The 22,268-nt window shown below is 45.8% G+C and overlaps 3 protein-coding genes across 6 annotated transcripts; 2 read left to right on the top strand and 1 right to left on the bottom strand.

Annotated features, from left to right (window-relative positions):
• Positions 1-7,218: 7,218 nt before the first annotated feature.
• On the top strand, positions 7,219-9,104 carry pdyn (prodynorphin). The gene is made up of 3 exons (XM_079359576.1): positions 7,219-7,502; positions 7,836-7,972; positions 8,365-9,104. Exons 2-3 carry the CDS (start codon positions 7,850-7,852, stop codon positions 8,923-8,925), a joined length of 684 nt encoding a protein of 227 aa, XP_079215702.1. The 5' UTR covers positions 7,219-7,502; positions 7,836-7,849; the 3' UTR covers positions 8,926-9,104.
• Positions 9,105-10,991: 1,887 nt separating this feature from the next.
• Positions 10,992-17,293, bottom strand: gmeb2 (glucocorticoid modulatory element binding protein 2). 2 transcript variants are annotated; one of them, XM_079359571.1, is made up of 11 exons: positions 16,940-17,293; positions 15,870-15,930; positions 15,397-15,557; positions 15,226-15,314; positions 15,015-15,139; positions 14,819-14,922; positions 13,914-14,068; positions 13,539-13,607; positions 13,233-13,370; positions 12,283-12,405; positions 10,992-11,719 (listed from the first exon to the last, which is right to left on the bottom strand). In XM_079359571.1, exons 3-11 carry the CDS (start codon positions 15,540-15,542, stop codon positions 11,106-11,108), a joined length of 1,563 nt encoding a protein of 520 aa, XP_079215697.1. In that variant the 5' UTR covers positions 15,543-15,557; positions 15,870-15,930; positions 16,940-17,293; the 3' UTR covers positions 10,992-11,105. The 2 variants fall into 2 exon arrangements, with proteins under 2 accessions (XP_079215697.1, XP_079215696.1); XM_079359570.1 differs by lacking the exon at positions 15,870-15,930.
• Positions 16,626-20,871, top strand: tpk2 (thiamin pyrophosphokinase 2). 3 transcript variants are annotated; one of them, XM_079359575.1, is made up of 9 exons: positions 16,626-16,872; positions 17,600-17,810; positions 17,894-18,135; positions 18,704-18,767; positions 18,855-18,985; positions 19,625-19,743; positions 20,039-20,138; positions 20,267-20,363; positions 20,434-20,871. In XM_079359575.1, the coding sequence occupies exons 2-9, from the start codon at positions 17,669-17,671 to the stop codon at positions 20,478-20,480; spliced, it is 942 nt and encodes a 313-aa protein (XP_079215701.1). In that variant the 5' UTR covers positions 16,626-16,872; positions 17,600-17,668; the 3' UTR covers positions 20,481-20,871. The 3 variants fall into 3 exon arrangements, with proteins under 3 accessions (XP_079215701.1, XP_079215699.1, XP_079215700.1); XM_079359573.1 differs by having other exon boundaries at positions 16,627-16,872; positions 20,039-20,171; XM_079359574.1 differs by having other exon boundaries at positions 16,627-16,872; positions 17,611-17,810; positions 20,039-20,171.
• The last annotated feature ends 1,397 nt before the right edge of the window (positions 20,872-22,268 follow it).

The following is a 22,268-nucleotide window of genomic DNA, read 5'->3' on the forward strand; positions in this document are numbered from 1 at the left end:
GCGCTGAACAGAAACATCGACAGTCGTATTCGGTTCGCCGTCTTCCGACAGCAAGAAAACAAAGAAGAAGAAGAAACCGGTTTGACAAACACATCAGAGTTATGACTAATGTTCAAACACTCAAACAGTCCCAGAATGCCTGATTAAAAGCGCACACACACACACACACACACACACACACACACACACACACACACACAGGGGACGTGGAGAGCTAATGTCAGTGTTATTTTTATCTCCGTAGTTTCATGTCCACGCTCGCTCTACTTTTTTTAGTTCTATGTTCCCGTTCAGGCTTCAGGCTCGTGATTCAGCATCCAGCGATCTCGAATCCAATCAACAAGTGGATCATCGAAAGAGCCACTTAAAGACGCTCGCAGGTATTTACTGTTCTGGACGAGTCTTCACTCAGCTCCACATCCTCTGAGTGATGCAGACAGGAAATCTGATCACAGTTATGTCAGAACCTGTGACGACGTCGGCCTCTGGCCAACTTCTGGGTCGCCATTACCGTTACACGATCTGGATCCAGGACTTCCTGCTCCGAGTTTACAGTCCACTGAAAGTCGATCTTGGGCTTGAGACTTGTTGAAGGTCTCGGTCTCTGTCTTGAAAACATTTTCACTTGGTCTCGTCTCGACAGAGTCCGGAGTTTAAATCAAGACCACCGCTGTCTCTCCACGCCGCTACTGAGCTCAGAAGGAAAACGCCACCAGTCTCCGTCTCTCAGCGCTCTGACTACAACGTGGAGGATCGCGGTACTTTCTACACGCCGTCCTTCTTGGTTCGCTGAGCAGCTTTCATCGGGAGGAAATGGAAAGAGGCGGTTTCTCCTCCCTCTGTGTGACTGTCTTCAGCAGAAACACGGACACATGCGTGTGTTAAACATGTTGTACCGATGATCCCCGTGTGCACAATTACAGCGTGGAGCTGCTGGTCGTTAGGCGTGTATAGGCGAGTCAATGATTTCAGGGCTGGACCTTCGATCCCTGCAGGTTCGTTCACACTGACGATGATGATGATGATGATGATGAAGGTGTTTCATAAAAGAGGATGTTTCTGCGTCGAGCTGATCCCCATTTAAAGCCTCACCGTGTTGCTTGGACTAAACGTGGACGTTGTTGTGTCCGTTTCCTCGTGGTCATTTAGCGTATTTTAGTGGTCGTTCGGTCTTCGTGGTTATTGCTCGTCTCTTTTGGGCTTTTTTTTCCCCGTTTTTTAATTTGTTGTGTTTACATCTCGTTTTGTTTCTTTGTCAGTCTTTCTGTGCACAGCGCCCATTCATAAAACTTTTTCTTTTTTTTTTGATCTGCAGACACTGATCCATCGTGAGCACGAAACAACATGCAGCAAACGTGCAGTGGAAAAAAAATCATCCTTTAAGGGTCAGAAACCTCGAGCAGATCTCTAAAATCAGACACGTGTTCGATGTGTCCTCGGCATGTCACTCGCCCCAAATCCCCACACAGTCGGTACAGTCTGTGCAGTAAACCAGTCAGCTCGCCTTGTTCAATGACCACGTGAACACAGAGCATGCTTAGGTGTAAAGTAGTGATTGCTGCTGACTGAGGGAGGGACAGCCGGGGAGAGCGTGCAGCCTCACCTCTGTCAGTCGACACAGAAACATGAAGATCCACAGAAAGGAGGAGGAGCGGCACAAAGAAGGATCCCTCTCAGGTTGCTTAGGAACCTTTGGCAAAGTGACAAAAGCTCATTAAAAATGAGATTTATTGTGACGCTCAAACGCTTAACGGACCAGTCACAGGTGAAGATGAATCACATACAGAGGAGTTTTCTTTAAAAGTAACCATGAATACAAGAGAACGGCTGCTTTAATATCAGGAATTATATACATCAGTGAAAGCAGTTTTCAGTCACTCAGGTACATTAGCTGATCAGCATTAATTCACCATCATTACTGACTCATTCGTCAGCCGCGTGGCGACCAGATGACTGCTTAACGAGCAATTAAATCTGTGCAGGTTTACAGTGCAGACACCTGACCCTGCGACTGAGAAAATCCAACCTCCCTCTTATTGTGTTCCACTTCTGGAAATCAGGATTTAAGTAGCGTCGAGTCTCCTGCCGAGTCCTCGATCAGTGCGAGAGCTCAAACCACACAGCACAGAGATTATGATGCCGACCATGACAGGAAACATCCACAGTGTTTTTCACATCGGGTGTCAATGTTAATGGAGGACGCCTGAGTGTCGTCAACATCCGTACCTGCAGGGGGCGACGAAGGCTCAGCGTAAGTGGCGACCTCCGGTCTTAAAAAAAATGAAGCCTGCAGGACGTGGAGTGTCCGCTTGAGGCTGGCTGCAGGAACACAGGAAGTCACATACACACCACAGGAAGTCACATACACACCACAGGAAGTCACATACACACCACAGGCAAAGAGTCATAAATAATACAGTCAGTCGTCACGCTGACAGGTGTGTAGTCCACCTGATTGAAAGGTGGGCGCGGTGTAACTGTGTTTTTTTAATGCACCAGGCTTTCCTGAACATATCGGGTAACCACGGTAACCATAGAAACTGTCACTTCACTATAAGTCCATTAGAGATCAATGCCAGCTGCTTAATGGTTTGGTGTAGCGGGCTGTGTTGAGACCCGTCGGTCTCCATGTAGAGGAACAAAAGATCGTGGAGACTAAAAAAAGAATCTCCAACCTGTGTCCTTTATCTCTAAACATGGCTCAGGAAGAGATTAGTCACTCACTCGCTCGCCCGGGTCCCGACGGCTTCCTCCAACGTCCGTCCTTGAAAAGCAAAGAGACTCAAACAAAGGCCGAAGAGAACAGAAACTCCTCGTGACGACTTCAGGCAGGCTTCTTACTTCTGGGTTTTGAAGTGACGTTTTCAAAGGTTCCAAATAAGCTCCTGAAAAACTGATTTTTTTTTTTTATAATTCAAAGAAAACGTACCTCGCCGCTGATCCAACAAAAGCTCTTTGTGAATCTTCAGTTGTTTGCCCTTCAGAGATCATCCTCCCAGAATGCACCACTGAAAAAGTGACTGAATGAAATAAGCGACCACACAGCCGAGTAGAAGTCGGAGCTGTGACTCCGTCATGAGGCTGCTTCCTTCAGTGTGGAGGGACAGCAGCAAGCGTTCGTACGAGAACAGGGAGACGAGCAGATCGGTTGAAAGTTTGAATACTGGAACGTGTCAATCTGTAACTTCTCCACCTAAACACCTCGGCTGATCGCTGGTGTTTGATGATTATTTCACAGCCTGCAGTCCAGGAAGTCTGAGACTGTCTTCCTCTGGACCAAAGTGTTGAAGGGACTGACAGGCGGAGGGCAGAAATCACTGAGAAGGGATCGTGGCTGCCGACAGAGACATAAATTATGCGTACATTTTCACAGCTAACTCAAAGTCCACTTCTCGGTGAAATCATGCAGATGACATTTAAAGCTCAAACACAGCGCTGTAAAGCCGTCTCTGCTCTGTGCAGCCTTCTGCTCTTATGCATCTGAATGTGGCGATGAGCCGTCAGCACCTCGACTCTCTGCTGCTCGGCTCGCTCTCATCCTCTCATGTCTTTTCTCACAGTCAAACTTATTAGCTCTATATCATCATGCAATACAAACTGTATGGGCAGAACATTTACCTCATGGACAAACTTCTGTTCTGCTTTTTGTGTGATAGTTGAAGAAGTTGTGTAAAACGTTTGGGACCTCTGGATGGTGAAGATGCAGACTGCTCTGGACTCCTCTGATCCAGAACGGTCCTGAAGCTCTCTGGGATCACAGACATGCACCGCCTGTCACGTTTGCGAGGCAGGAAACAGGGGAGGACCCGATTGCAGAAAGAAGGTGATTTATTAAAACAAAAGCCAAAAACAAACTCACTTAATTAATAAATCCAAAACGTTCCAATAAAAACAAGTCGAGCAAAAACGAAGAACAGATAACATCCAAATCCAATTTCAGGGCACACGCACAAGAGACAAACGACACCAACCAAAGACAATGAACCCACAAGGGACTGAGGAAAACACAGAGACTAAATAGACAAGGGGTAATCAGACACAGGTGAGTCTAATAGGACAGGTGAGGACAATCAGGACAATCATACAAAGAACACAAAACAGGAACACTGGAGGACAGGTACAAAGTAAAACCCAACACTGACAACACCAAAACCAGATCTACAAAATAAAACAGGAAACATTAAAGACAAGACTGAAAACACAACACAGGAAATAAACAGGGAAACCATCACACAAGGACAGAAACTAAAACAAGATGAGACAGAACCAAACCACGACACCGCCTATCTGTAGAAGTTTCCCCACTGACAACAGTATACCTGTGCAATGAAACGTAAGACATCACCTTTGGGCCGTCCGTCCCCAGCGCTCAGGGTGGTGCTAAGTGATGCTTTAATAAATCTTCACTTTGCAGGAGAAACTAAAAAGATGAAGCAGCAGAAACAGAGCTTGTTGTCGTCCGCCTGGTGCATGTGCAGTTTTTTAAAAGTTGGTTCAGCATATTGCCAGTTTACAAAATGCTCTAACCCTAACCCTAACCCTAACCCTAACCCTAACCCCCCCCCCCCCCCCCATGTCAGCGAACGTCCAAAACACAACGAAGGTGACTGACGCCGTTTTTGTCGTCTCTTTCGAAGCTTTAAGACCTCGAACAGCTGCCGAGGTCGCTGCCGGCCGAGCCTGCGTGGACGCTGCTCAGAAACATCCCTCCAACATGCAGAACAAGCAGACTCTTCTGTCAGCCCGCGGTGACAACTAAATATATTTATTTATGCATTCCCATTATTTCCCTTTCAATCTATGAAGTGTGTTTTCTGATGCATTTCATTTATTTTCTCGTATAATTTGATGGTTTGAGTGCTTCTGCTGGCTGTAAAGAAAATTGCCCCTCGAGGACGATAAAGAAGTCCTTGATGATTGTTGAACATGTGAACGTTGTATTCTTGACCCTCATTCAGCGCGATGCCCAAGGTCTCGACTACAGAGCAGGAAGACGACCCGCAGTTTAACCTTGAGCAGCTTCTATGGGATTCAACCTTTAAACGGGACGATGCTGAAGTGTCACAGCACAGAGCGCGCTCGGCTGCTTATCTCCAACACAAAGCCACCTGAAGGTATTGATGAGATCGAGGAGCCCATGAAAGACAGACATGTGTGCTGAGGAGAAGATGTTTACATAAAAGACAGGAGTAGCTCTATATACATCGCTGCTTGGTGACAGATTGCATACGGACCTCGAGGAGACAGACGCACGCGTCCTCTGCTTTGTACCTTTTGTAAATATAAGATGTGAGAGAAACATCGACGTGCCTGAAACTCTCACAGGTTCATTGATGTTGAAAGATGGAACCATGTGCACAATTAAATCTGAAAAAGTCAAACAAGTGTTAAGAGTCTCTTTCTGAGCTCTGAGAGATCATTTGCATGTTTGTTGTGCAGTCAGCTAAATGTTTTATTTCTTAAAGGGAGGTCTGTGTCTCAGCTCAGGTATAAAAACTGGAAGTTTGCTGTTTAGGTCAGGTGTGTAATCCCTGCAGAACAAACCATCCTGATGCCATAGTCTGTGTAAACATAAACATATAATCCCCAACATGGAGTCAAAGAAAAGTCAATAAATAAACTGCTCACTGGTCAAAATCCACTGTTGATGTTGATGGAAAAACTGTTGAGAGGCGCGACACACCTCGGAAAATCTAGGACCAAAGGACGACTTCTCGGTACGACTCCCAACGCAGCCGTTTTGGACGCCCCTGGGTTTGCCAGATATGAGAGCAGTTATCAGGTGAACAGGTGTTGCAGCGATGGAAGCGGGCAGTGGAACTGCTTCAGATAGAAGTGATTGTAGCCGAGCTAAAAAGCCTCTGCATGTTTCTAATAAGCTCCAGCAGCAGAAAGCTGCTCAAACTAGGATCAATGTTGGAGATGAAACATGGAGAGAGGTTAGAACGCAGAAAGCTTTACAGAGCCATGCAGAGCTGGCTAAACACTGAAGCTACAGTGTCCACCACATGCAGAGCTGGCTAAACACTGAAGCTACAGTGTCCACCACATGCAGAGCTGGCTAAACACTGAAGCTACAGTGTCCACCACATGCAGAGCTGGCTAAACACTGAAGCTACAGTGTCCACCACATGCAGAGCTGGCTAAACACTGAAGCTACAGTGTCTCTATGTGCAGAGCTGGCTAAACACTGAAGCTACAGTGTCCACCACATGCAGAGCTGTGTGAGAGGAGGGTGGGAGACAGCTCTCTGTGATGAGTAGAGTTTAGACTGCAGTACACATTACAAACACCAGGGGGTGGAGCTACAGACTGCTCCTTTAGACTGCTCTTCTTTCATATGATTCAAACATGTTTAAAACTGTGCAGCAGCTTCTGCACTTCTTCTGGTTACACAAACAAGCAGGCTGTTGGCTCCATGTTTGGCTTCTCGTACGTGAAGGTCACAGTCTTCATCACATCATCTCGTCCTCATGTTGATAAACTATAAAACTACAAAATGAAGAAATATTTGTAAAAAGGATAAACTCATGTGGGACATTTTGGATCCAGCTCACAGATGAACTCGCTTCCTCCTCGGAGCTTTGACTTTAAAAACATGAACCAGTTTGTGTTTTACTGTCAGTGAGATGCCTCTCAGCGTTCCAGACCCAGAGACATGGTGATGATGATGATGATGATGGTGATGATGGTGATGATGATGATGGTGATGATGGTGATGATGATGATGAAGGAGATGGTGATGATGATGATGATGGTGATGATGGTGATGATGGTGATGATGAAGGTGATGATGATGGTGATGATGATGATGAAGGAGATGGTGATGAAGGAGATGGTGATGATGGTGATGATGATGGTGATGATGAAGGAGATGATGATGATGATGATGATGATGAAGGAGATGGTGGTGATGATGATGATGATGAAGGTGATGATGATGGGGATGATGAAGGAGATAGTGATGATGATGATGATGAAGGTGATGATGATGGGGATGATGATGAAGGAGATGGTGATGAAGGAGATGGTGATGATGGTGATGATGAAGGAGATGATGATGATGATGATGATGATGATGATGATGATGATGATGATGATGGTGATGATGAAGGAGATAGTGATGATGATGATGGTGATGATGATGAAGGAGATAGTGATGATGATGATGATGATGATGATGAAGGTGCAGATGATGCTGACGGGATGCTGCGCTGCTGCTGCTGCTGCTGCTTCTATACCTTGTGTGTGTGTGGGCGTTGATAAACCTCCTGAAGCGGGGAGGCGGTGCCGGTTGGATTATTTACGCATGATCTTCTCCTCCCATTGGTCCCTGACAGGAGCCGCTCGTGACACCGCAGAAGCTCCGGAGATAAAAAGAACGACGACGAGTCGCGCAGGAGGAACTCAAAAGTTGGAGGGCAGACATCGAGAGAACAGTAGATGGTGGATGCGCCTCTGAGAGACTTAACACGGCTGGAAGTAACTGTCCAACTCCTGAGGTACTTTCACAACTATTTAGTCTCGGATTCATTTTTTCCACTTTGATCTAGAACTCATCTCTGCTTTCTTCTGATTGGTTTCTAATATCAGAGTTGGGAAAGACTGTGGTTCGGTTCCGGTGCACAATTAGCACACAGCGCTCAGCTCTTGATGTGAAAACTGATCTTTAATGAGTAGCTATTGAACAGACTACATCTGAAATGTTGAAAGTCACATTTACTGTATCACGATTATTGATCACTGAACGGTATTATATTGATATTGTGCTCTTTTCTTTTTTCGCGGTTTGTTTGATTTGTTTGTGTTTCTCTGGGTGTCTTTATTTGTGTCAGGGATCTGCTGAAGAATGGAGTGGTATTTCCTGGTGCTGATGCTGAGCTTGCCGCCCTCCATCCACGCAGATTGCTCTTCACAGTGTCAGAAATGCGCGCAACAGATGCTCAGCTCCGACGACGCCTTCAGCAGCCTGGTGAGAAGAACAAAAGACACGGAACCTGATTCACTTTATTTTAAAACTACTGTGCAAAAAGTTCCGCGTGTATTTGGGATGCCTTTGCTTTATTTTTCATGATTTTAATTCCCTAAATTCTCACGCGTAAAAGACCAAATATGAAGTTAGAGTGAAGCGCAACATGTCATATAGAATATCTGAAGCAGCTTTATTATTTTAATTAATCAGGAAAAAGCTCTGGTAAAGAGAGTTTGGTTTCATTACTTGAGTGTCTGTGAAGATATCAGTGGTTTAATTTGCACAGTTGGCTCTAAATTGCATAAAACAATGTCAAACGTACTTCGCTGTATCCTCGTGTGCGCGTGCATGAGTGCTGGTTGGTCTCATCCTTCTCTTCTGTCCTCCTGCAGTCCTGCAGCGCAGAGTGTGAGGGGCAGCTGGAGAGCTGCGGCCGGGCTCCGGCGCTGGCGGACTTCAGTCAGGACGAGGCTGCGGCGGAGGAGGAGAGCCAGCAGGCGGACCTGGTCAAACGCTACGGAGGCTTCATCAAGAGGATCGACAAGAACAAGAACAAAATCTTCAGCTCTCCGTGGCGCGAGAATTACATCATGAAAGCAGGAGCGCTGCCTAAGAAATACGAGGACTTGTTGAAGAGGCTGGAGGAGAGAGACGCGCTGGAGGACGCGGACGACGCACCGGACGATCAGATGCTGCATAATTATGTGAAACGTTACGGCGGCTTTTTACGCAAATTCGGCCCAAAGACAAAGAGGAGTAGCTCCGCGGAGCAGGAGGGCGAGGAGCCCGAGGAGCTGCAGAAGCGCTACGGAGGCTTCATGCGGAGGGTCCGGCCAAAGTTAAACAACATGAAGTGGGACAAGCGGTACGGAGGCTTTCTGCGCCGACACTTCAAAATCTCAGTGCGCTCAGTGGAGGAGCCGTTTTACTCCTATGATGACGGGAGTCTGTAGACGAACCTGCTGGAGGAGAAAAGAAAAAGAACTGATGCAGGTTCACTTCCGTTTATCCCCAAAGTCTCATCTGCCTGCCTCCTGCTTATATCGGCTGCCTTCTCTGTAACAACATCCATCTGTGTGTTATTGGCACCTCCGTCTGTCACTCAATAAAGGATGCTTGTTTAATAAAACAACCAATGGAAACGTTTTCTTATTTGTTTAGACACCATGAGGCCTCTTTATTCAGTCAAGTTTCTTTCTGTGCCATCCTACCAAACTCCAGTTCAAAAATATGCAGCTTTTGATTTCATTTATTGTCCATCATTTAGATCAACTCTTCATAGGCTGCACAGGCTTCTCTGATTTACACAAAAAAAGATGCGCCGAAAACGTAAATATTTACCTAACATCCCGAGATGCACGTTTGGATAGTATAGTGCCAAATATATCCTGATTTTATCATCCAAACTAAATAACTCTAACGCTATTTCATTGGACAGTTCTGGGTTTTTTCTGGGTGAAAAAAACATTTGTTATTGAGATTTAGCTGAGCATGAGCCCAGGTCAAATAAGGCTTAAAATAAGAGTTTAAACCTTACTTGTTGAATGTTTTGTAACTTGCACGTGGCCTTTATGACTCAAATTATTCAAATATTTAATATAAAGAAGGTTCAACATTTTTGTCCCATCAGTCTGAAGGTTTGTGCCACAACTGACCAGCGACACTCTTGAGTCCTGAATGGCCCCCCGGGGACAAATTACGTTTTTTGAATTTAACAATTTAAAAAAAAACACTAAAGTGATATTATAACGCCATCTGGTGGGCAGAAACGGAGAGGCACGTTTGCCCATATTTGGTCAACAGCAGACAAGTTCACTAAATTCAAACTGAGCAGGAATTAAATTGTGTTTTTTGGGCGGGGCGAGAGGGGGGGGGGGTGGCAAGCAGGAAAGGAGTCACAGGTCGGATTCTAACCCGCTTTGAGAACTATAGCCTGTGTACATGGGTCACGCTCTAAACAGTACTCTACCTATTCAATAGTAAACAGTCAATACATTTCAAAGATTGAGATGTTGAGGGTTTGTTTTGGATCTCCAGACTTTTCTAAACCAGCTTGATGTTTACATTCAAATCCTGCAGAGGCGTCGTGCCTGTTGAAACCGGGGGCTGCTGGGTGTGGAGCCCGCTTGGACCTGGTGCACAAGAGATCTGATAGAGAAGCTACCAGGATGAGGGACAAGGACAGATGAATTAAAGGGACCGAATCCTGCAAAACCAAGTTTAAAGTAAACACAAATCACGAGTCACTTGCACACTGATGCTCACATCTCCTCTTCTTCAGGTGAAATCAGTGTCCTCGCTCCTCTTCATCATGTGTGTGAAGTGTGTTGTTGTAAATCCACTCTGATCCTGTATTTGATCATGTCTATAAACCCCTCTATTTCAGCCCTGCTCAGAACAGGCTGTTTCTGTGTCTGTAGCTTTAAATATGTAAATGAGCTGTGTCTGACCACGCCCCCTCTCTGGAAGGGCTCGGGTGTACTCGCTGCTTTCTGGCTCCATGTCCTATTGTTTACGGTGAGAAGGCAGACTCAGAGGGCAGAACAAACACCTAGCTGTGGGAGTGTCACCCACCTGGGGGAGGGGCTACTGCCCTTTGTGATGTCATGAAGGGAAAACCTAGCTGTGGATGTATTTTATAAAGGTTTCATTCTCATGTTTTAGTTCAAAATGCTGAACAGACTTGAGCTTGTAGATTTCTTTTCTAGCTTTCTGACGACTCAAATCTCATTCACACACTGATGGTAGAGTCGGCTGTGTGAAGGCTCCACCTGTATCAAGTCGTCCATTCACACACAGCGGAGCAGCTTGGGGTTAAGGGTCATCAAACCCCCGACCTTCTGGTTGAGAGATGACCCACTGACCCACAGCCCTTTACGTTGAGACAAATGAATCCCGAATGCTTTGATACAGCTGTATCAAATATATTAGTTAAAAAAAGGCATATTTACAGTAAAATCACAACAACAACAAAACAGACTGTGCTCTAGCACAAACAGAGGCATCATGAGCAGAGGCGTCTACAAAGGAAGGTTTATCAGGTAAGTAACAAAAAAAGCACAACGGATGAAACGTCAAAGTCAAAAGGTGTCCGAGGCGTCAGAGGAGAGAGACGAGAACATCTGTGTGAGTGTCACTGCTGCTCAGCTGGCTGCTCCTCGTCCTCTCTCACCTCCTCTGTCTGACCCTCCTCTTCACCCTCAGTCTGGTTTTCCTCCTGCGGGATGTCTACGGTGGTTTCCGTGGCGTCCACCACACTGATGCCAATCTGCTGCTGGATGGCGGAGTCCTGCGTGGTGGTCAGACCCTGCAGCCCGGCGGGAAGCGTCACCAGCTGGAACTGCGATCCGAGCAGCTTAACGAAGGCCGCAGAGCTGACGGCCGCGCCCTCCTGACCCGCCGCCGTAGAGAGCACCGTCAGATTCCCGGTGTCGCTCGCCAGCTCTGACCCCGAGAGCGGCGAGGTCAGGAAGGTGTACCCGCCCAGGTTGGTCCCGGACTGACCTCCTGAAAAAGTCAGCACCTTCCCCAGCGGCAGGTTGGTCAGCTGGTTGAGAGGCAGAGTGATCTGAGTGGGGGTGGCGTTGACCGAGGCGGGGCCAGAGACGGCGCGGGTGAGACGGGGTCGTTTGGGAGCGGGGGGAGCGGGGACCGGGGTGAGGGTCATCAGGACGTTGTTCAGGTGCTGAGATTTACTCTTCAGCTCTTTGGCCCGCTTCCTGTGCTCGTCACACTGCTGCTCGAGAGCTGCACCACAAAAAACATCAAATTATTTTTCTTTTTTTCACCCTCGAAAAAAAAAGTACAACACGACTTTACTCAAAGAGAGGAAGGGAGGAAATGTGGTCGGCCATGTTTGTGTTCTTCTTCTTATTATTAAGTGTTTACTTTGGTCTCTGCGTTTGAATCATGGCGTCTTGGTATGTTGTTGTTTATGCATGACACAATAAGAAAATAAAAACAATCAGTCATGGACATTTTGCCTGCAAGTTCTAATGATTCAAAATAAGACAAAACCCGACATTCAGTGCCGAGGACTTCCCCCTCTGTTCATTATTATTAAACCTCTTTATCGCTTGAGTTTTAATACAAGCACGTACAGTCTACGTTTGAATTCTATGGAGACAGCCTGATGTGTAAAAGTGTCACAGCAGGCACAACGTGTTCAGTTAACTCAATGACACGCAGCGTGACAGCAGGTGCAGTCGTTACTGAACGTGACAGAGCAGAGAACAAAGTGAAACATGTTGACGTCGTGTCTGCAGCCTGACGGTGACACGGCTGTGATCTGCTCAGGTTTATTCACTGACCTGCGAGGCTGCGAGTGTACTGCTCTCTGTAGCGGTCCATCTGGCTCTTATGACTCGCCAGAACCTTTTTGACCAGGTCCAACATCCCAAAGTTCTGCACGATGTTGTTGAGTAAAACGGCATCTAAAGAACAAAGACATCAAAAATAAATTCAATCAGAGTCAGACAAGTTAGCATGAAGCATCATTTACCTCTGTGTACCCCCTAGTGTTTAAAATGAGTACTGCAGTCTAAACTCTAATCATCACAGAGAGCTGTCTCCCCCCTCCTCTCACACAGGTCAGCATGTGGTGGACACTGTAGCTTCAGTGTTTAGCCAGCTCTGCATGTGGTGGACACTGTAGCTTCAGTGTTTAGCCAGCTCTGCATGTGGTGGACACTGTAGCTTCAGTGTTTAGCCAGCTCTGCATGTGGTGGACACTGTAGCTTCAGTGTTTAGCCAGCTCTGCATGTGGTGGACACTGTAGCTTCAGTGTTTAGCCAGCTCTGCATGTGGTGGACACTGTAGCTTCAGTGTTTAGCCAGCTCTGCATGTGGCGGACACTGTAGCTTCAGTGTTTAGCCAGCTCTGCATGTGGTGGACACTGTAGCTTCAGTGTTTAGTCAGCTCTGCATGTGGTGGACACTGTAGCTTCAGTGTTTAGCCAGCTCTGCATGTGGTGGACACTGTAGCTTCAGTGTTTAGCCAGCTCTGCATGGGTCTGTAAAGCTTTCTGCGTTCTAACCTCTCTCCATGTTTCATCTCCAACATTGATCCTAGTTTGAGCAGCTTTCTGCTGCTGGAGCTTATTAGAAACATGCAGAGGCTTTTTAGCTCGGGTACAATCACTTCTATCTGAAGCAGTTCCACTGCCCGCTTCCATCGCTGCAACACCTGTTCACCTGATAACTGCTCTCATATGTGGCAAACCCAGGGGCGTCCAAAACGGCTGTGTATTCATGTTTCTGACCTTTGACCTGCAGTGGGGGGTCACACACTCTCTCTTGCAGCCCCTTCAGCACCTCCTGCAGCTCCTTCTGAAAGTCCTCCACCACCTCGTCCAGAAGCCCCGCCTCCTTAACCCCACGCCAGAAAGCCACAGAGTCCTCTGGAGACACACACACACACACAGGATATTAATGGACAGAGTCAAACACCACTCAGAGAGCTTGATATGAAATTGGGAGATATTGTGTGTGTGTGGGTGTGGGTGTGTGTGTGTGTGTGTGTGTGTGTGTGTGTGTGTGTGTGTGTGTGTGTGTAGGTTGAGGATCACCTCCGATGGCGGTGACCCACTCTGAAGTTTCCTCTGATGCATCAGAGAAAGAGGCTGAGGCTCCGTTCACTGAAACACAAACCAGAAAGATGCTCAATAAACAGAAAACAGTAAAAAAATACTCTGATCAAATATCAGACTGATAATTAATCTATATCCGCTGCATCATAATCCCTCCACCAACACTTCTTAAAGGACCAATCAGAGAGCTGCTCTCTTCCTGTGTGATCATGAAGGAAACCTGCTGTGTTGAAGCTTCTCTGACAACAATGCAGCAGCCAGTATGTCCTCCTTCTAACTTTAGATTCTGGATCTGATTGGACCAGAGAAGGTCGGCGGTTCTGTTTCCTGGAACAAACCGACAGAGGGACTTACGGTCGGCCGAGGAGGGCGTGACAGAAACCAGATCAGCTTGGTCGCTGCTCAGGGACACTTTGGTTCCCACCAGGTCGATCTTGGTGCTGCGGCAGGTGTTGGAGCACACCTTGGTGTGCTGGTAGAAATCCAGTTCACCTGAGTCCATGATCTTCCTGAGAATGAAACATGGAGAAAGGTTTAACTAAGGCGTCAGACATCAGGACCGAGTATCTGTGATCCAACAGCTCCACCTTGAGGCCGTTTTCAAGAGCTGTTTCAGAGTCTGTCTGATGATGAACCATCATCCTCATATACTTATTCTTCTTTTTGGAGAGGACAGACCGAACCAGAGCTGCCTCAACGCCACGCCGTCTCTCCAGCTCGCTGTTTCCCGTGAGAGCGAGGAGGCGCAGATTTAACCCGACGCTCTCAGTAAATTTCACTGAAGACATTAATGACATCTAGGGAGGTTTTATGAAACTTGACAACTTCATGAACTTCCCATGTGCACGGACAGTGAAAGACTTGAAGAGGTCAAAAAGCTCCAGCAGCTCCAAGTCGTGACCTTGATGAAGGTCACAGGAGGACACAGTTCATAAAGGTGCTTTTTGATAACTGACGGGAGATTTTGTAGAATCAGACGTTGAGTGACGGTCGAGTCATGAAGCTCGGCGCTTCTCAACCACAATTTAACACAAAACCAAAACGATTACTAGAAAGTATTCGTACGAGATGATGAGGTCAGAGAGCAGGTTCACCAATCAGAACAACAGTTAGTGTGAAGTCCTGGAGACAAATATTACAGCTACTAAACCTGGTTTTATTTGAGCTGTTTAGCTTTCTATCAGCAGTAAACACAAGGTTGCTTTAAATAGATCTGAATCAGTGTAAGACCGGCTCCTCGACAGTCTCTGAGTCCAGACCTGAGCATGGTGCCGTTGAGGCGGATGGCTCTCTTCCAGTCCTTCAGGGTGGATTTTCCTGCTAAACACACAAACTCCTTCGGGCTGATGAGCTGCTCGTTGAACTGAAGATCACGGAGAAGAAAAGAAAACCTCAATGTGATGTGAATGTCACGCTTTGTTGTTTTAAACAGGATGACTGATGCATCGGGCTCACCTGGACACATTTCACGTTGATCCCAGGACAGACAAACTTCTTCCAGACCAGCGTGGCTTTGGCGTCTCCGCAGGTGATCGGGTAGAAGATGTCAGCTTCCACGTCCACCTCCTCAGTTAGCTTCACTACAGAGACGGAGACGTCCTCATTCAGAAAATGATTTGATGTTTGAAACGCCGGAGACATTCACTGATCTGCCACTCTACGTTACCGATGACGGCCTCTTCCTTCGACAGGGACTCTGTTCTGCTCGCCTCAGACTCGTCTGCTTCCTCGGGCGCTACTGCGAGCTCCTCCTCCCTGGAGGTCAAAGAGTTTTAATTTCACAAACAACCTCACAGACAGAAGAATCTCCTGCAGAAGAAGAAGTGTGTTTGGTCACCCCGGCTGAGTGTTCAGCTCTGCAGTAACCAGCACGGCTTTGTCCTCCTCCACCACGGAGGGGAGATCCTCCTCCACCGACTGAGGGATGGTGACGATCACGACCTCGCTCATCTCCGGCATGCTGCTGACCTCGGGCGACGCCATGGACGACAGATGGAGCTTCAAAACAAAGAGAAGAACATCAGGGAGGAAAACTCATTATTATTCCTCTTTGTAACTTCAAGAAGGTTTATCAAACATCGTTCAGAGTGGAGGTAAAGAAGGCAGATCAAAATCACAGCATCGTCCTAAATAACATCAAGCTCTAGATAAACTAGTGTAGTTGTTCAAGGCTCAACAGTCAGGATGGATTTTATTAGATTGATTTTTTTAAGTTTTAGTTGAAAATTTTAAACAGACTTCAGCTTGTATATTTCTTTTCTCGTCTTCTGATAAGTCAAAGCTCTTTTACACCAACGTTCAGTAACTCACACATTCATACGTTGCCGCCAACGCTGAGGGAGCTACTCAGGGTTACTCATGGCAGCAGGAGCTGGGGATCAAATAGCATAAACATGTCGGCAACCTTTCGGTACCTGAGCACAGAGATGCTGCTTTTCAGCGGGCAACTTCTTGGGGCCTCAGGTCAGTAACGGGCCCCTGAGGGACGACAAACTTTAAACCATAACAGAGGCTCAAAATGTGCACATTTCCCTCCCTGACGGGGCCCACTGCGTGTTGCACGTGTTATTTCTAAGAAAGCAAAGTGTGTGAATAAAATTCAACAAAGAAAAATGAAGAGAGGGATTATGTGTGTAAAGGAGACACTGACATGCATGATGAGGATGAACGCTGGACGGAGGGCTCATTAATGAATGTGCAGGAGTTTGACTGCAATCATTAGTATTTAAACTAGTGTGGATACTGTTTCATTTCATTCTTTATTTAAACATCTTACACTGAGATAGGACTCATTTACACTCACTGTAGATTCTGCATATTATGATTTTACAATGTATTTTATAAAACACGTTTCATGCCTTTTCTGTGCTGCTTCTTGATTCTCTGTGCTTAAAAAAATAAATGGCCCAAAATAGAAGTTTCCGTTCACTCAGACAAGGTTTCCAAAAGAAGCGTAAATATATAAATACATGTCAAATCAAAAGGAGAAGGAATAACAACGAGGAGTAGGTGTTTAGTGTTCTAATCTGTAGTAAAGTAAAAGCTGTTTCTTTAAAGCGGTTTGACAAACAGAGCAGCATCTCAGCTGATCCCACAGAGAATCTGCCCTCTTCTCACACTGTGTTTGGCTCACTCTCTTTATATCATTTTATTCTTAAAAACACATTTAACCTCTCTTCTCTGTAAAGCAGCATTGCCGTACAGCTAATAGAAAGTACATGCAACTTGTCAACGTCTCAACTCTTGGTTGCTTTTAACAGTCTGGCAACAATTTGAGAGGAATTTAAATCACTCAGGTTTTCAATGGAGTTCTGTGAGCCTTCTTGATTGGACTGTATATGAGGGCTAAACAGGCTTTAAAGATTATAAACACAACTTACCTCTTTAGTCTTTAGTATAAAAACAATAGATGTTTGAAAAGTTTTGTTTCTTTCTTTATGGGGTTAAAAAAACATGAACGTTTGTAACCGTTAGCCTGGCAGTTAGCACGTTAGCTTAGCATAGCTCCACCAAAGGAGAGAGAAGCTAACGGCTACATCGAGCTAGCGTCGGATTATTATACATCATCATTTAAATTAAATTAAATATGACTGATGAAGACTTGTTGAGTATATTTAAATACGTCGCCACAAACAAACATCAGTCACTAATGTATGGATGTTTATGCCTTCTTCTTCTTCTTCGTGGTTTTATTGTAGGTCGTGACGTCGTCGCCCCCTAGCGTTCACGGGAGGTCGTCTGTTCTTTAACTTTATTCATTTTAAAGTTATTAAATGTGTTTGTGTTAATTACTGTTATAATCATATTCTTTATCCTTATATGTGATGTTTTAATTTAAATCTTTGGAGGGACTGTTCCAAGCTAACTCTGGAGCACTGCATCAATATAACCCAATAATAATATAATAACTTAAATTATTTGAGAAACAATTCAACATACACATTAACAGTTGATAGTGTTCTTGTAAATAACAGGCTTGGAAGACATACTTGAGAATATATACAGTATTTATTTATTTTTCATTTCGTTTGCCTATGGAGCCTCCCTCCAGTCCACTAGGGGGCGCTAACTGAAAGCTGTTTTTCAAAAAAGAAGAAGAACATTTGCGCATGCGTTGGAGTGCCGGTGCCAGTTTCCTACATTCGAGCTTCTTGAAGTTTGTTTACATTCTGCGTGTCATCATGTCTCACTCCGTGTGGTCAGAAAAGATGCTGCAGCTCCTCCGCCGCATGAACAACTTTCACTCAGCAGGTAAACTGACTCGTGTTAAAGGAACAACATGCTGTGAAAAGGTGATTAAACACATTAAACTTCTCTCTGTTTTCGACTCGCAGGCTCCTGTCGAGCTACCTGCCTCAGGTTTGAAGTGGGCGGGGCTCAGGTGGGCTGGATCCCTCCTCATGTAGCTTCAGTGTTGGCGCGATACCCGCAGGTGTTCGGTCCGCCACAGGGGGGCGCTGTGTCGTTGTGCAGCAGTCTGGACTCGTACGAGAAGAGGTCCGAGGCTGTGGATGCTGTCCTGCAGACTCAAAGACAAGAGGACACCTTCACCTGTCTGAAAGGATGGAGGAATGAGGTGAGACTAACACACCTGTTGTCCCTCAGGTGGATACACATCAAAAATGAGACTTTGACGTTTCTGTTTGAATGTATTTCATTATAGCGAGTTATATTTGAAAAGAGGGAAGATTCAAAGCAGGCTGTAGATATAACATCTCTTCACTCATACATGTACTCGTCTGCTGAAACAGCTGGAGTAAGTTTCTCCTCCTGGGGGGGATTCTGAGGATACTCTGGATCTCCCTCAGGGGCTCCTCCTAGTTCAGTGTCCCAGTAAACCTCCCAAAGGAGACGTCTAGGAGGAGACACCTCAACTGGCTGCCTGCTTTTCTGCTGAAGCTGAGAGTCCACCTGTCAATCTCACAGTCCGTCCTGTGAACAAGTCCCACACATACTTAGACCTCTTCATTTGGGTCAAAGACTCGCTGATTACCTGGGGGGAGCGATCCACTGTTTTCCATCAGAGTCCTTGGAAACAGTGGAGGTTTCATTCGATGTTAAGAAAATCCTCACATGACTCTGCGTCACAACTCTTTTTTTATTTTAGGAAAAGGTTTGCTCATCAGATTCTCCTCGTCTTTCAGAGGTACAGCGTGATGCCGAAGTTCTCCGACCCTCCTCTGATGTGGATGGAAAGAGCAGCGACAGGTCGGTCAGTGAGATCTGTGTGAAGGATTTCATGAAGGGGGTTTTTCCTGGCTCTGGGTGCTGATGGTGACTCTGCTCTGTCTGCAGGTCTGTTTGGGGTGAGGCGGTACGGAGTCCACGTTAACGGTTACACTGTGAGCGACAGCGGCGAGGTCCGGATGTGGCTCGCGCGGCGCTCCGCTACGAAGCAGACGTACCCGGGAATGCTGGACCACGTGGTGAGATCAAACTCTCTGGATTTATCTGGAACATTAAACATGTGTGCATTCAGTAATGTTCAAAATAAATAAACTACAGATCGTTTGTCGGATCTTAAACCAATGAGAGAGAGAGAGCGAGAGAGAGAGAGAGAGAGAGAGAGCGAGAGAGAGAGAGAGAGAGAGAGAGAGAGAGAGAGAGAGAGAGAGAGCGCTGTCTCTGCTGCTCAAATAAAAATACATTTATCCAGTTCAGACAGTGTGCATGAGTTTGTTTGTCACTTTTGGTTTTGAAAACAAGAAATATATAATGTAAAAAATATTTATAAAATTATTTAACACAATAGATATTATAAAATATATTCAGAGTCTAGGACTTGGTAGTAGTGTTGTTGCCATGGTAATAATATTACATGTTTGGGCGCAGGGGGTAGAGCTGGAAGTTTGTGAGAGAGAGAGAGAGAGAGAGAGAGAGAGGGAGCCAGCGGCTGGATTTAAACCCGAGGTGCCAGACCTGAGGGTCTGTACATGGGGCACACAAACCAACCACTAGGCCACCAGAGCCGCCTTGTGACATCATGATCTTCTAATGCTGATTTAAAGTTAGCGTCTGGAGACGTGGTAGAAATGATGGATCCTGATGTGTTGTGGTGTCTGAAGGCTGCGGGGGGTCTGGCTGCTGGCGTCGGCATCAAACACACTGCGGTTAAAGAATGTGAGGAGGAGGCGTGTATCCCCGCCGCCATCGCTGAGAAGGCCAAACCTGTGACCACGATAAGGTGACACAACCTGTTCTAAAACACAGCGTCATGATGTTTCCCTCCTCTGAGAGCTCGAACACATCGTTCACCGTCACAGAGAGCGAAACCTTCCTCGCCATGAACACACTCCTTTATTTCAACCCTGATCTAAAAACACATTCCTGGGGCCTTTACATACTCACTCAGGGGGGCCCCTGAAGGACTGGTCCCAACGTGTGACATGTACTGGACTTCTTCTACACATTTTACCTTTGAATATTACAAAGAGAAAACGTTTATTTTCCATGTATAACCACTTCTTTCTGTCTTCTAGCTACACGTACGAGCTGGACGGAGAGGTGTTTCCAGAAAGTCAGTTTGTCTTCGATCTGGAGCTCCCTCCGGACTTCAAGCCCAGAGTCGGGGACGAAGAGGTGCAAGAGTTCTACCTGCTGCCCATAGACGAGGTTTCTATTCCTGAATGTTCTCTCTGGGCAAAGACATGATTCAGAGACTTTCAGGATCATGAACTTGGGGGAGGGTTTAACTTTCCTCGTTTCAGGTGAAGGAGCTTCTGACCTCTGACGACTTCAAACCAAACTGTGCCATGGTGATCCTGGACTTCCTCATCAGACACTCCTTCATCGAGCCAGACTCAGGTGTGTGACCGCCGAGTGTTGAAGAAGTCGCAGCTGTATGTAAAATAACTCTTTGTTTGTTTCCTCCCAGAGCCGTCCTATCAGGAGTTTGTGGCCGGACTCCATCAGTCGTTATAAAGTGAATCTGAGGACGCTGATGTTTCGAACAAACCTACAGATCATCTCAGGAGGTTTGACTCCAGGCAGCTGGGGGCCAGGCTGGATCTCGTGATGTTAGGTGAACCGAGGGCTGGACTTAAAAGATCCTGACATCTTTCAGCTCGTGAAGAAAGAGCTGAAAGACAAACTGAGCTCAGAGGAGGCAGGACGCTTCTTTAGCAGCCACTTTACGGACGTTCTCATAAGCCTCCATATTCAACAAAGACTCCTGCTGCTGTTTGATAAACATCTGATCTTAACATGTTTCATGTTGGTACCACAGAATCAAATCCAAGCCTGCCTTTAGTTTAGCGGCAGTTCAGGATGTTTGAAAGTGAAAACGCTTCAATAAAACACTTCCTTTTTCAAATCTCGAGTCGGCAGCATGTTTTTGTGACAGCTTGTAAACGCAACACTCAAGTTAAGCCCCTCCTCCTCCGAGGGCTGCAACGATTAGTCGACATCATCGATTACGTCGACTACAAAAATGAGTTGACGCATCGTATTACTGTTTTTGTTATTGTTCAATTCAATTCAAAAAAACTTTATCTGTCTAACTAAAGTGTCAACAAAAGAATAAAGTGTCAAGATGTGAGTACAAAATGACAAAGTGAAATACAGAAGAAGGTATAAGTGGACCGTGATCGGACTAAAGATGTTAACAGAACTATAGTGCAGTAAATAAGAAATATACTGTATATATATATAGTGGTGTATGGCAACAACAGACTCAAAATATATTTTAGCAATATAAAATAATGAATACTAAAGAATAAAGTGACCGCAGTGCTCTGATTTTAAAGATGAGACCTGATATCAAACTGAATAAAGTGAAGCATGAAGACCAATAAAAACGTATAAAAAACCCCCTCAAAATAAAAAGCATTAGGGGGTTAAGGTGCGTAAGGAAAAAAAAACACAAGGAGGAAGATAAAGTTAGCCACCGGAAATGGTGGGGGCGCTATAGCTCACAGAAACGGAAGAAGAAGAAGAAGACGTTTGAATAATGGCGGCAAGCTTCTAAAGTCGCCACGAGCTGTGGGAATATTTTATTGAAACACGTTTAATGTACAAGGTGTAAAGTCAAACTGTCCCTCCATGGTCAGCACTGCGGAAATGTACGATGTTACCATGGTGACGTACTCGGGTAAGAAGACAGGGATTCAAGTTCTACATGTCACCGTCAAATTAAAATTATGACACGAAACAAAAAATTGGCACAGACTGGTGTGATAGGCTGCCGACATTAGCAAGCATTCCTTATGTGCAGCGTGTCGTAAACATTAGTGATGTGTCGGTCGCGGCTCTTTAAAGTGCACGACAGGAGCCGGCTCGTCATTGGACCAGATGGGAGACGGTTAGTTTTTTCTGTTAAAGCCGGATATCATTGGTGAAGACTTGTGGTTGTGTACTCACTTAGCAAGGGGGGGTGGTTATACACACAGCAGACGGACAGGAGAGACAGAGACATTGTTCCTCGTTCTTCTCGTATTTTTCTTTAAAGAGCATATTGCAGGTTAAAAAAAGTTGAGATTAACACTTCATGTTGTCTGATAAAGGCTGTAGAATAAGTACATCAATGTTCTGTATATTCTTCAACACATAAGTGCTCTAATTTAGAGGAGAAAGTGGCTGTTTTTAGCGTAGCTGTTTAGAACTCGCTTTTTTTCAACAACGCGTCATATGACGTCACATAAGAGAGTCGTGTTCTGTTATTCTGCTTTGATGGGCTTCATGCGTACGTGTATGAATGAAGCTTTTATTGCC

Source organism: Symphodus melops, assembly GCF_947650265.1.
Source record: "Symphodus melops genome assembly, chromosome: 13".
Classification (NCBI taxonomy): Eukaryota; Metazoa; Chordata; class Actinopteri; order Labriformes; family Labridae; genus Symphodus; species Symphodus melops.

What these genes read in the sequence shown, in the direction of transcription:
- pdyn (XM_079359576.1), top strand. Translation starts at nt 7,850, where the DNA reads ATGGAGTGGTATTTCCTGGTGCTGATGCTGAGCTTGCCGCCCTCCATC. An exon ending in ACGACGCCTTCAGCAGCCTG is followed by an intron (nt 7,973 to 8,364) that starts GTGAGAAGAACA and finishes GTCCTCCTGCAG; the next exon opens with TCCTGCAGCGCAGAGTGTGA.
- gmeb2 (XM_079359570.1), bottom strand. Translation starts at nt 15,542, where the DNA reads ATGGCGTCGCCCGAGGTCAGCAGCATGCCGGAGATGAGCGAGGTCGTG. An exon ending in TCAACGTGAAATGTGTCCAG is followed by an intron (nt 14,923 to 15,014) that starts GTGAGCCCGATG and finishes CGTGATCTTCAG; the next exon opens with TTCAACGAGCAGCTCATCAG. An exon ending in GTGGGTCACCGCCATCGGAG is followed by an intron (nt 13,371 to 13,538) that starts GTGATCCTCAAC and finishes GTGTGTCTCCAG; the next exon opens with AGGACTCTGTGGCTTTCTGG.
- tpk2 (XM_079359573.1), top strand. Translation starts at nt 17,669, where the DNA reads ATGCGTTGGAGTGCCGGTGCCAGTTTCCTACATTCGAGCTTCTTGAAG. An exon ending in TGAAAGGATGGAGGAATGAG is followed by an intron (nt 18,136 to 18,703) that starts GTGAGACTAACA and finishes CTCGTCTTTCAG; the next exon opens with AGGTACAGCGTGATGCCGAA. An exon ending in CTTCATCGAGCCAGACTCAG is followed by an intron (nt 20,364 to 20,433) that starts GTGTGTGACCGC and finishes GTTTCCTCCCAG; the next exon opens with AGCCGTCCTATCAGGAGTTT.